General features: G+C 36.7%; 1 protein-coding gene across 1 annotated transcript in view; it reads left to right on the forward strand.

The window, feature by feature from the left end:
- LRP1B (LDL receptor related protein 1B) overlaps positions 1 to 12,287 on the forward strand; it is a 2,167,013-nt gene that overhangs the window by 379,040 nt on the left and 1,775,686 nt on the right. Inside the window, exon 2 of the mRNA XM_070768349.1 lies at positions 2,367 to 2,489. Coding sequence (XP_070624450.1) covers positions 2,367 to 2,489 — 123 coding nt within the window. The remainder of the gene's footprint in view (positions 1 to 2,366; positions 2,490 to 12,287) is intronic.

Here is a 12,287-nt window from a genome sequence, read left to right on the forward strand (position 1 = left end):
TTTTTCTCCCTTTCCTTATAGCAATTATAGTTTGGGAGGAATAAAGATGGGACAACCTAGCATCTCAAAAGTCACCAAATGCAGAATAGCTATAGTTATAATCAATAGTCATTCTGATTTTTCTGGTTGAGATTTGGTTTATACTTGTTGCCCCAGGGTAGTTATTAATGTCTTCCTTCAGTCTAAGATCTCTCCCAGTTTGATAATAAATCATATAGTCTCTGTCTCTTTGCATTAACTACATGTACATGACTGCCTAAAAGCAAAGTTTAAGTCCCCTTCCTCTAGCATTGGAACATACTTATAAATATCACACATAATGTTTGGTGGATAAAAACCTAGATCTTATAACATGAATGTCATTTCAATTACAATATAAAATATTTGTCTCAAATGCAATTTAGTAATTAGTGCATTAGCTTTTTTTTATCCTACCTCTTGTCTGGAATGTCTTATGTTTATTCTTCATTTAGCCATCTCCTACCTACCTTTAAAATAATACTTTAGTACATCCCCCAAATTTTCTTCATCTCCATCTGTCTCTACTTGTGAGCTCTCCTTTTAGCAGTTATTTTCTACATCATTTATTTGGCACCTTTTTGTATACGGTGTACTTTTTTTTTCCTTTTGATTCTGTTGGTACAAGTAGGCTGGTGAATTTTTCAAGACAAAGACTGAGACTTCCACATCTTTGATTCGATAGCACCAGCTCTAAGGCCAAATTCACAATATACAGAAGCAGCCTGATGTTAGAAAAAAACAACGATTATGATAGCAGTGGTAATGAGTATGGAACTGATAGTGAATTTATTGAAAATGTAGTAAGGTAAAAATGTATGAACTTTGAGAAAATATCATGGTGTAGAGTAGGAAAAGTTAATTATGGATGTATGTTTTGTGGATATGTGTGAACTGTAAGTGAAGTGAAGTCACTTAGTTGTGTCTGACTGTGTGACCCCATGGACTGTAGCCTATCATGTTCCTTTGTCCATGGGATTTTCCGGGCAAGAGTACTGAAGTAGGTAGGCATTTCCTTCTCCAGAGGATCTTCCTGACCCAGGTATTGAACCCAAGTCTTCTGCATTGTAGGCAGATGCTTTACTATCTGAGCCCCCATGGAAGTCTTCCTATGAACTGTAAAGTATTCTTGTTTTAAGTTACTTTGAGATTGGAAGAAGAGGCTGAGGGAGAGAAGGGAAAGACATACTATATTTTATCAAACCATTAAGTGGAAAATATGCCATCGTTTTGCATATTGTTAGTGGGAAAAGGTCAATTAAGCTATGGTGTAATGCTTTCATATCACCTAGAATATGTATTTGATATATATCAAAAGACATATCTACTGATGAATTTCTTTTATCTTGACTCATTTGTATATATTATATATATATAAACATATATACTCATCTATATATATATATATATATATATATATACATAATAAAGAATAAGTGATATCAAATGTCTAACAATCCTAACACTCCTTTATACTCAGAGGTCATCAATTATAAAAACATTTTTATATCAGACATATTTTAAAATTATTTTAAAAAGGAAATATTTTATTGAATAAACTTATAGGACACTAATAAGACTATTGCAAAAAGCAGCATCTGATGAATTTATTAGGACTTGATGAAAGGCAACAGATCCTAAATATTCTGAAACAATGGAAGGAAAATAATGGAATTTTTTTTTTTCGAAAAAAGAAAAAAATAATGGAATTTTGAATGCAAACAAATGTAAAAACCTGAATTAGAGCAAAGCTTTATGGAATGTTCTATCACTCTCATTGTCGAGAAGCAGAAGCTTTCAGTTGGGAAGTTTCAGTGAAAAAGAGAAGAGAAAATAAGATGAGATGGGGTATCTAATAGATAGAGAGGCATGAAGTTCCAGCATCGGGGTGAACGGTTAAGAACTGAATACTAAGAGATGGTATTTATGTACAAGGTTTCACTTTTTTGGCTGATTCTTCCTTTTCTTGGGCCAGAGTAGGAAACTAAAAGATTCTGCTTAAGAACTTCTGCTTTGGATCAACATCTTCTATTAACCTTCTTGCTGGAATATATATATGCCTTAACTGACATGAGAAAGATTTGTAGCCCCCAAAACAAACAGAATTCTTAACTATTTTTAGGATAGGTTGTGTGAGACTCCAAAAAATTCCGTCTTTTGAATTTGAGTGCTTGAGCTGAGTGGGTTAAATTAAGAAAAATAATTGGTCTAGCTTTGCAGCTGAATAGAAAATGCGGATCCCATTCATGTACCTTTTATGCATTGCTTTCTCACATTTCATCTTTGTACTGTTCTCGTGTTCATGTTCAGATCATTCATATTTTATTTTGAAACACTTTCATTTTCAGATCAGCAGTCCTGTGATCCTGGTGAATTTCTTTGCCACGATCACGTGACTTGTGTCTCCCAGAGCTGGCTGTGTGATGGAGACCCTGACTGCCCTGATGATTCAGACGAATCTTTAGATACCTGTGAGTAGAAAGGTTCTCTTGCCATTCAGATTTACCTTACATGTGAAACTAAATGTCAGTTGTTTTCATGGATGACTGCTATTTCACCTTATTCTTTTTTATTTTCCAAATAGCCTGAAAACTTAAAAAAACTTTTGTTTGTATTTCCTTTAAAATGACTATGTGAATGAGAGCATTAAATGTGGTTTTGTTGTGTGAATTAACTCATGAAGGGAAGAAAATGCAAGGTTAATTCTTTCAATGTGATTGTGTTACTCCTAGGAAAATTATACTTGAAGAGAAAAAAATCCATTAAAACACAGCACTAAAAGGGAATAAAATCCTCTCCACTAATTTATCTCACACATTTTGAGGCAGAGGAACACATACAAAGAATAATGAACTAATCAAGCTTTAGCTCCCATATTATTTCTATTAGTGTCTAGAGTGCTACACAAATTATTGAACATATTTTCTTTTGAACTTGAAAGATAAAAACTACATTTGTCCATTCATGTGGTGAATATCTTTGATTTTATAATATCAAATTCAGAACTCTTAATACAAGAGTCTTAATTCTAATTGTACCTCTGCATGTAACTCAGAGTCCATTAAGGGTTTTGTCATGAGAAAAATGCCATTAAATAAAAATTGTAAGTAATAACAGGACCCACAGCTAAGTCTTCTACACTTTCTTTTTAATATCCTCTATCATGAGGAGTATGGAGAGTCTGCTAGATTTTTGCATTAATAAATCTGGCATTACTAGTATCAGTCTTTACTACCCAGGCAAACAGGCATATCAGCTTATCAGTATCATTCTCAAACAACTACATAGTTCTGTGAAGTCAACATGAAAAAAGAAAATCCTTCATTGTTATTGCTTGATATTATAGAGATAACAATTATGGTTACCGTTCTCCACTATTATCTACTTGTTTATAAGTTCTTTAGATGGAAACAATGTTTTGATGAAGGCAGAAACAATGCTTACTCACTGTTTCCATGTTTCCTGGTGCTTTTAAAGTTTCTCAACATATGAGTTCTTGAATATCTACATTAATTGCCTTTTTTCAATTTGAATAGATCAGTTTTTTGGTTGGAAGGAGTTGCAGTTGTTTACTGTATTTCTAATTTTATATCAATTTCATCAGTTTAATTCTGAAAACATTTTCTTGACTCCTATAGCATAGATAATGCTCCAGGCGTGATAAAAGGAAAAAGTATAATAAGAAGAAAATAGTGGATAAATAAAATGTGGTAACTCCATAGTAAGGAATATTATTTAACAATAAAAAATTGAAATACTTATACATGCTACATGGATAAATCCTGAAAACATCATGTGAGGGAAAACAAGCCAGTCACAAAATATCACATATGATATGATTCCATTCATGTAAAATATCCCAATAGGCAAATCTCTAGAGACAGAAAGTAGCTAAGTTGCCAGTGGCCAGTGAGTTGGAGGGGATTGAGGAGTGTCTTCTAATGAGTTGGAGTCTCTTTGGAGGTGATGAAAATGTTCTAAAATTAGATTCCAGTGATAGTTACACAACTCTTGTTAATATATTTAAATACATTGAACTATGTGTATTAAACGGGTGAATTGTATGGTATGTGAATTACACCTTCACAAAGTTTTTTAAAATGGAAAATGAGAGAAATCTCAAAATCATGCATATGAATGTGGATGGTATAATTATGTGAAAGACAACAATATCAAAATACTCTGGCCATGAAAAATATAAATAGTTGGACTATATTTCTTCTATATAAGAAGTGGGACTTAACTCTGTTTCAGTCTTAGGCTTCCCTTATTGAAGTGCCATAGAGGAGTTCTCTCCTCATTAGATGCAAGGAAAAATTGTCATGGCATAATCAGACTAAAAAATTAAATTATTGAGTTTTGGAGGCTTGCATTTTTACCCTGATCATATCATTAAATTCCTGATGAGAAACATGACAGAGACATGAGATAGCTTTGTGGAATCCATTTGTAGGAATGCAGGTTGAAGGAGAAATGCCCTGAAACTTATACCTGTTACAGTGTAAAAACGATTGAGATGAAAAGACTGCATAGCCTCTCCCTCCATGCTGCTGAAGAGAATAATGATGTTCCCCCTTGTATTCAAGAAAGAGCTCAGTAGGAGAATCAGGCTGGAGAGGATTTGTGGTACAGACAAGGTGCAAGACCTTTGTGGTCAAAGCTCAAACCCAGAAAAGAAAGAGACTTCAAAGTGAATGCCAAAGTGGGTGGATGACAAATATTCCACTCCCCCTCCCATGCCAGCTCTTTGCCTCTAGGAACATGATCGATAGCCAACAGGGCCACACTAGTGGACGAGACTTTTGTTTGTCAGTTGGCATCTGCCCTGATTGATTGAGTACCTGCTCTGAAAGGCCAATTTCTCCACCAGTGTTTGGAAGTACTTTGAATATCCATCTTGCCCAGAAGGTAAACATACTTGTGTTTGGGGGAAAAAGGTAAGTCCTTCAATTCACAGAGATGAGGGGCTTTGGCCAGACTAAAGCCTCAAATTAGAAATTACATGTGGTTTCATTGAAAAGAGAGATAGATTTTCTTCTTCCTTAGTTTTTAAAATGAAATTCATACCTGCTCAAGATATTTTTGCAATTTTAGGTATATAGTTGTTTTCCTCAATGAAATTTTGTGTTTGACTTTAAATGTTTTCTCATTGTGGCCATTCTTACTGTACTCTCAGATATCAAAATTGCTGAATATTCTCAAGAGCAACACTAAAAAAATTCTTATACCAAAGTAGTTACATAACAAAGAGAGAAAAATACTTTTTAAAAAACCTGGGTGTTTCATCTGAGTAACATATTTGGATCTACATTTAATTAGCCTGTCTCAGATAAGTGGTTTCAGTCAGTACCAAATGAAATCTGGACAAACACTGAGAAAAGGCTTTATGAAAAATATCAGACTTTTTCAGATTTAAATTTCTCAATCCAGATGTTCACAATTACCATTTTCCCTAATCATAGTGCTTTGTAATGTGTTGTTTTATAACATTTATATGCAATCATCACTGATCTACATAAAATATTTGCATAATTTTATAATTATATGACTGTACATACATTCATTGTGAAAGATAAATACTAGAAATCAAACCTTGAAGACTGATTCTTAAGAAGGGGAATTTTGTGCAAGGTGTATGAGCAAAAGTATCTTATCTTTGATTTGAAGACAAAGTATGTTGTATCTACAAAATACTAGGTAAAAATCACTGATTCAATGATTTATTTTTCCTAAATCCATTTACCCTTTAAAATGATAAGAAGACCAATATAGCATATAATTTATTATGACATTGTGAAAGCTCTGCAATGACAAAATTCCAACAGAGAAAAAATTGGATGTTACAGAGGAAGAGGAAAAGCTTGTCTTCTGAGAAGCTGATGACCAAAATGCTTTAGAAGGTATACATGCATACAGAAAAACAATGAAAATCAAATGAAATTGAGATATTTGGGGATCTGCAAGGTTAACAGGCACATATTTTCTTCCTCTTCTGTGTTTGTGTAGGTCCAGGTTGAAAGGGTATTTTCTACTATTCATGAGGCAGAAGTAAGCTTTCACTAACAGCCATATAAGGTCAAAGAAAACCTTCTTGAATGGGGCTGATTTAGCAATAAGCTGATTTCATGTTGGGATGAGTTTTTTTAATGTGAAATTAGAGAAATTTCATAATTTATACCCTTACCATTGACTATGAGAAATAGTTCTTTAGCCTTATATTAGAAGTGAAAGCCTTTTTTCTCTACATTATTTGAAATAATTTGCCAAGTATCTAAACAGCTAACCATCTTTCAGGCCCTATGAAGCTGTGAGAATTGAAAATCAGGAAAATCATCATCTTTTTCCTTAGGGCTTTCAATCGAGTTGTTAGTCTAGCATTTTGTATGATGAGAATTAAAGTGAATAGTGGAAATGTTATTTGTGGAATGAAAGCTTGGTACCACCTGTGGCAGGGAAGTCTTCCTGAAAAGTGCTTTTATTCTGAGGCATTCAATATGTAATTCCTTGTAGGATTTTCTGTTGAATGCTTAACGATACTTACTTTTCAACAATCAGTGGTCAGCAGATGTATGTTCTTTTCTGGCAATCTGATGTTTATATACTTAAAACTAGATTCTTCCTTTTAAGTCAGAAGTGTATTTGTTCTGATCGTTTTCCTTTTTCCTTATCATCCTCCACTAACTTCCTTCAGAAAATCATTTAGAGTTGTTCTACTATAGAACATGATGTGGATTTGGTGACTCATTGACCAACCAGGGAATATAAAAATGGCATTATGGGAGGCTAAGATTTGAAAACTGGATAGTTGTGATAATTTTCATATTGACTTTACACTGTCCTGTCCTTCTGCAGGGACCAGTAGACTTTTTCTGTAAAGGATCATATAGAAAATATTTTAGGTTTTACTGAGCTTTTGTAAGCTCAGTTGTATATTCTTCTTTGTCTTCATTTGTTTGTAAAATAATGAAAATGGAAAAACAAACATACAAATAAACATTATCAGTTTATACTCCATAAAAAAATAGACCCCAGGTTGCATTTATCTTAGTTAGTTAGTTAGTTCAATTGCTCAGTCGTGTCCAACTCTTTGCGACCCCATGAATCGCAGCATGCCAGGCCTCCCTGTCCATCACCAACTCCCAGAGTTCACCCAGACTCACGTCCATCGAGTCAGTGATGCCATTCAGCCATCTCATCCTCTGTTGTCCCCTTCTCCTCCTGCCCCCAATCCCTCCCAGCATCAGAGTCTTTTCCAGTGAGTCAACTCTTCGCATGAGGTGGCCAAAGGACTGGAGTTTCAGCTTTAGCATCATTCCTTCCAAAGAAATCCCAGGGCTGATCTCCTTCAGAATGGACTGGTTGGATCTCCTTGCAGTCCAAGGGACTCTCAAGAGTCTTCTCCAACACCACAGTTCAAAAGCATCAATTCTTTGGTGCTCAGCCTTCTTCACAGTCCAACTCTCACATTCATACATGACCACAGGAAAAACCATAGCCTTGACTAGACGGACCTTTGTTGGTAAAGTAATGTCTCTGCTTTTCAATATGCTGTCTAGGTTGGTCATAACTTTCCTTCCAAGGAGTAAGCGTCTTTCAATTTCATGGCTGCAGTCACCATCTGCAGTGATTTTGGAGCCCACAAAAAGTAAAGTCTGACACTGTTACAGGTTGTCTTTTGCCAAATTCTACTGCAGTGCCATAGCTAAACCATATTCACTGTACTCTTGTGAAGGTAGGTCTCTGTGTAGATCCTGTGTAGATCCTGCAACAGGAGCAGTGTAAGTGCACACAGTGGAAGAACGTGGCATAGAGCTCTGTGAGTACCCACTACATATGGTGCCAAACTCAGGCAAGGTGGTATTCTCTGCAAGAGCTGGGTTTTCTTCTATTTTTGCATATCCCCTTATGTGTTAGCGTTGTACTTGAGCACAGGGAACAGAAGAAAGAGCTCAGACAAAAGAGAGTTTACTTTTAGAAACTCATAGAAAGAAAAAAAGTGCCAAACTGGACAATCCAGGATTGATATGGCTGCTCCAGAATGACACCAGGCTTCCTCTGCCATTCTTAGCATGGAGCTGTCAGTCTTTCAGCCACAGTAGGGCTTTTCCACCTTCCCTAGCAGATGAATCCATTTCCGCCAGAGAGATGGGAAGAAAACAGGGAAACAGCAAGTGCCAGCTGAGTCTTTCTGTTTCTCAGAGGATGATAACTTTTACAGAAAGCAAACTCAGTAGGTTTCTGCTTAGATCTTGTTTGCCGGAACTGATCACCTAAGGCATGAGGCACTGTGTATTCCTCAGGGTTTCCCAAAATAAAATATACGGTCCTGCTAGTCAAGAATAACAGGAGACTAGATATTGGCCAGGCAGAGGACCCAAGTAACCTGAGCCACAGTGCTCTCTTCACTCTCTTTTCCTCTCTTCATCTGTGGCAGGGGTGGGGGCAGTCACAAGGTATGGTCTGAATCCCAGCTGCTTGACACCAAAGCCAGTTCCTCCAAATGAACATCTTTGCTCTTGTGCAACAAAGTACTCATTCCAGGTCTCTAGTACCTTGTCAGTACAATGGACATGATAGTACCCGTCCCACAGTAAAGTGCTTGAAATACTGTCTTTTCCATAAGATCTTCTTTCCACCCAACACCCCTCCCCTATATTCTATCTCTCCAGAGCTTTGACCAAGCACCTTACCCTCAGGGTCTTTTGATAGAGCACCCTAATTGCTGCCTCTCCCGTTCTTACTGAAAATCAGTTTTATTCTGTAAGGTTGTGGCTAGGGGTAGCAATAATTTACCATATACACTAATTCGAGTAAAGTTGCTAACAATTTTTAGTACTTAGGTGTATTACACTCAAAATTAAGACAAGTAGATATAGAGATTATTGGAGGACAGGTGACTTTTCCTAGGAACTCTTCCAACACATCATGTTGCAGAATTGATTAAAGTTAAGATATATGGTTAAAAAAACAGTTTAGTTCATAACGGTTTATTGCTTAATTGACATGGCAGTCCTGAAATGTGGATGTTTTCTCATTTTAAGAGATGAGGAAATTGTTTACAATCTTTCTCTGCCTTCTGATTTGACTGTTATTGGTGAAAGTGGAGTTTGCATTTCTTTCAACTCACTGTTGTTTTTATATAGACTCAGGTAAGGAAGAATTCAACTCCTAAAAGGAATCCTTAGGCCACCTAATTTAAAAATACAGTGTCATTTGAAAAACAGACACTATCCCAGCAGAGTTATCTCACTCTGACTTTGGAGATGATCAGTTCTGATTGAAAAATGCAGTAAACACACCATGTCTTCTGAGTAATAGGAACAGAAGCATTTGTGAAAAATGAAAATGGCTCTAAGTTATTAGGGTTAGATGTGTCGCTGCATGAACTGACCATTGCTTTGATTGTATTTCCATTGTTGTGGAGTTTGAGCTTTATTTGGATGGGAGGATATTAACGAACTTCTTATATTCATAGGCTGACCTTTCCCCTAGGATGAAAGGTAGAAATCCTTTTACAGTTTCCTTCTATCTTTCTTTAACAGAGGTCAGGGAAATAAAATAAAATTCATGTGGGAGGTTATTAGCAAACAGATACTGCCCTTTAAAAATAAATAGCAGGATAGGGCACTGAAAGGAGACTCCAGGAACAATAAAATGAATGGAAGTATGGTCCTTGTTTCTGAGTAATAGTGATTTAGAGGTCATTTTGGAATGAGCTAATATATGAGAGCTACAAAGCTAAGCTTTTCGTTAGGTAGAGAAGCTGAAATGATCTTGCAGATTAAAGGTAGCACATATGAGGCCCAAGAGAGCAGTTTATGTCTCTTTCAATTCTTTTTGTTTTGCTCTTCATTTTATTCCGAGGCTTCCCTCTTTTGCAATGAAGAGGCCAGAAACATTGACCCTCCTTTAATAATAAAGAGACCTCCACTTAAGAGTTGCTATGAAGGGGAGACCAGAAGGTGAGGAACCGTATAATTGTGAATTGAAAGGGCCTGTTTCAGGTTGGTTCATTTCCCCAGCACAGTGGGGATTGGATGGAGGGGTGACATTTCTCTTCATACCGCCCTGTTATGTGCTAACAGATCTCTGAAAGTCTGCCTCTGCCATTTTAAGCAAGTTTGATTGGAGGCAGAGGTGATAAACTGAGTGCACTACAATTCACAGAGGTGGAGCAAAAACAGCATCACAAAAGGCCTCACTCTTCTTCAAGAAGTCACTGCTTTCCAGCTTTGATTCCAGTTCACAGGTCATAGGATAAAAAGGGACTCATGTCCCTCAGCCTGGACTGGAAACTACAAGGAATGAGAACTTTGAAATGATGGAAAATAAAGGGGATAAAGTAAAATTATTGAATTCCAGCGACAACTCTGATAAAATCTCCATGGCTTAAGGGATGAGGTACAGTAAACAAATGGTCTTGCAAGGCTCTCTAGGGACCAGGCTTAAGGCTGAGCAAGGAGCCTTCTCAGAAATGATACAATCCATCATTTATCCACAACTAATCTAGCAGTTGGGGTTGGGATGAAGGCTTCTTACCTTTCATGGGTGAGTAAATTTCTTCCCAGAGGATGTTTTATTCTTTATAGTCAGTGTATAAAATTTTCATTTGACTTTCACTCAGAAACACTTTTGAAATGACATATTTTGCTAAATGAAGCACTGAAGGATGTTTTGTTCTGAGAACTTATTTAATGGCAGTGGCTTTTTTCTCTCTCCCTTCCCCCATATTTTCCATTATCCTTCCCTGAAAGCAGGATATAAAATCCTACTATAATATGCCTATGGAATTCTTAGGGCAAAAGTATAATCCTTCTACTAATTGCTGCATTGGCCCTTTTCAGGATCAGGCAGAATAATTGATTTTCGGTTGACTATTTTAAATTTAAATCTCTGTAGCATTAGCTTTTTTGATTTGGGGGTAGGAGAAATTGCTCACAAAGAGTAAAGTTCATGAGAAGATGAGTTAAAAACAGGGCTTAGGTGACAGTACACAATTTCAGTAAAGGTAGCTTATAGCAATCTACTCATCTTGAATGATTTGTTTTTCTTTCCTTTTTTTTATAACTTTTCTGAAAAATCATAGAGGGCAGGGTGTGATTAAATTTTACTTTGCTTGATCAAGGATCAGATAAGAAAGGGGAGAATCTCTCAGCTTGCACAGATCTTTCTGGGTACTAAACAGCAAGATAGAAAAACAAAAAAGTAAATGCTTCTCAACAACTTTGATGAGTTAACAAAAGATAAGTAATTATTAATTTAAAAATTCTTGTCTTGGACTGTAGCATATAGTTACAAGACTAATAATTTAAATCTTACACAATTAGGATTATAGAAAGGACTCTTACTTGTATAGCACTTTGATACTTTAAGGACATGTATGTTAGAATCATTAATCTTTTGGCCTTGTAGCTATTTTTTGAGAGAAACAGTCCAGGTATCAGGGTCATTAAAAATAAAAACTCTAAAGCACAAACCAGTTGCTTGGTCAAGAGTCTCATAACTATTGGGTAAAAGGCAAAAATTGGAATTCAGAAATTGCATTTCCTAATAATAGAAGTTATAGCATCAGCTTTGGGATGAACTGCACCACCTCAATATTCATGTGTCAAAATCCTAAAACTATACCATCTCAGAATATAACTGTACTTGTACGCTATGGACCGTAACCGTCCAGGCTCCTCTTTCCATGGAATTTCCAAGGCAAGAATACTGGAGTGGGTTTCCATTTCCTTCTCCAGGACATCTTCCCAACCCAGGGATTGAACTGGCATCTCTTGTCCTCTGCATTGGCAGGCAGATTTTTTTTTACCACTAGCACCACCTAGAAAGCCTATTAGAGTGGGTCCTAATATCATCTGTCTGCTGCTACTGCTAAGTCACTTCAGTCATGTCCGACTCTGTGTGACCCCATAGACAGCAGCCCACCAGGCTCCCCCGTCCCTGGGATTCTCCAGGCAAGAACACTGGAGTGGGTTGCTATTTCCCTCTCCAATGCATGAAAGTAAAAGTGAAAGTGAAGTCGCTCAGTCATATCTAACTCTTAGTGACCCCATGGACTGCAGCCTACTAGGCTCCTCCGTCCATAGGACTTTCCAGGCAAGAGTACTGGAGTGGGGTGCCACTGCCTTCTCCAACCATCTGTCTAGTGTCCTTTTAAAAAGGGGGACTTTAGAAAGATTGAGGGCAGGAGGAGCAGGGGATGACAGAGGATGAGATGGTTGGATGGCATCACCGACTCAATGGACATGAGTCTGAGTAAACTCCAG

The sequence above is a fragment of the Bos indicus genome, chromosome 2 (assembly GCF_029378745.1).
Source record: "Bos indicus isolate NIAB-ARS_2022 breed Sahiwal x Tharparkar chromosome 2, NIAB-ARS_B.indTharparkar_mat_pri_1.0, whole genome shotgun sequence".
NCBI classification, from domain to species: Eukaryota; Metazoa; Chordata; class Mammalia; order Artiodactyla; family Bovidae; genus Bos; species Bos indicus.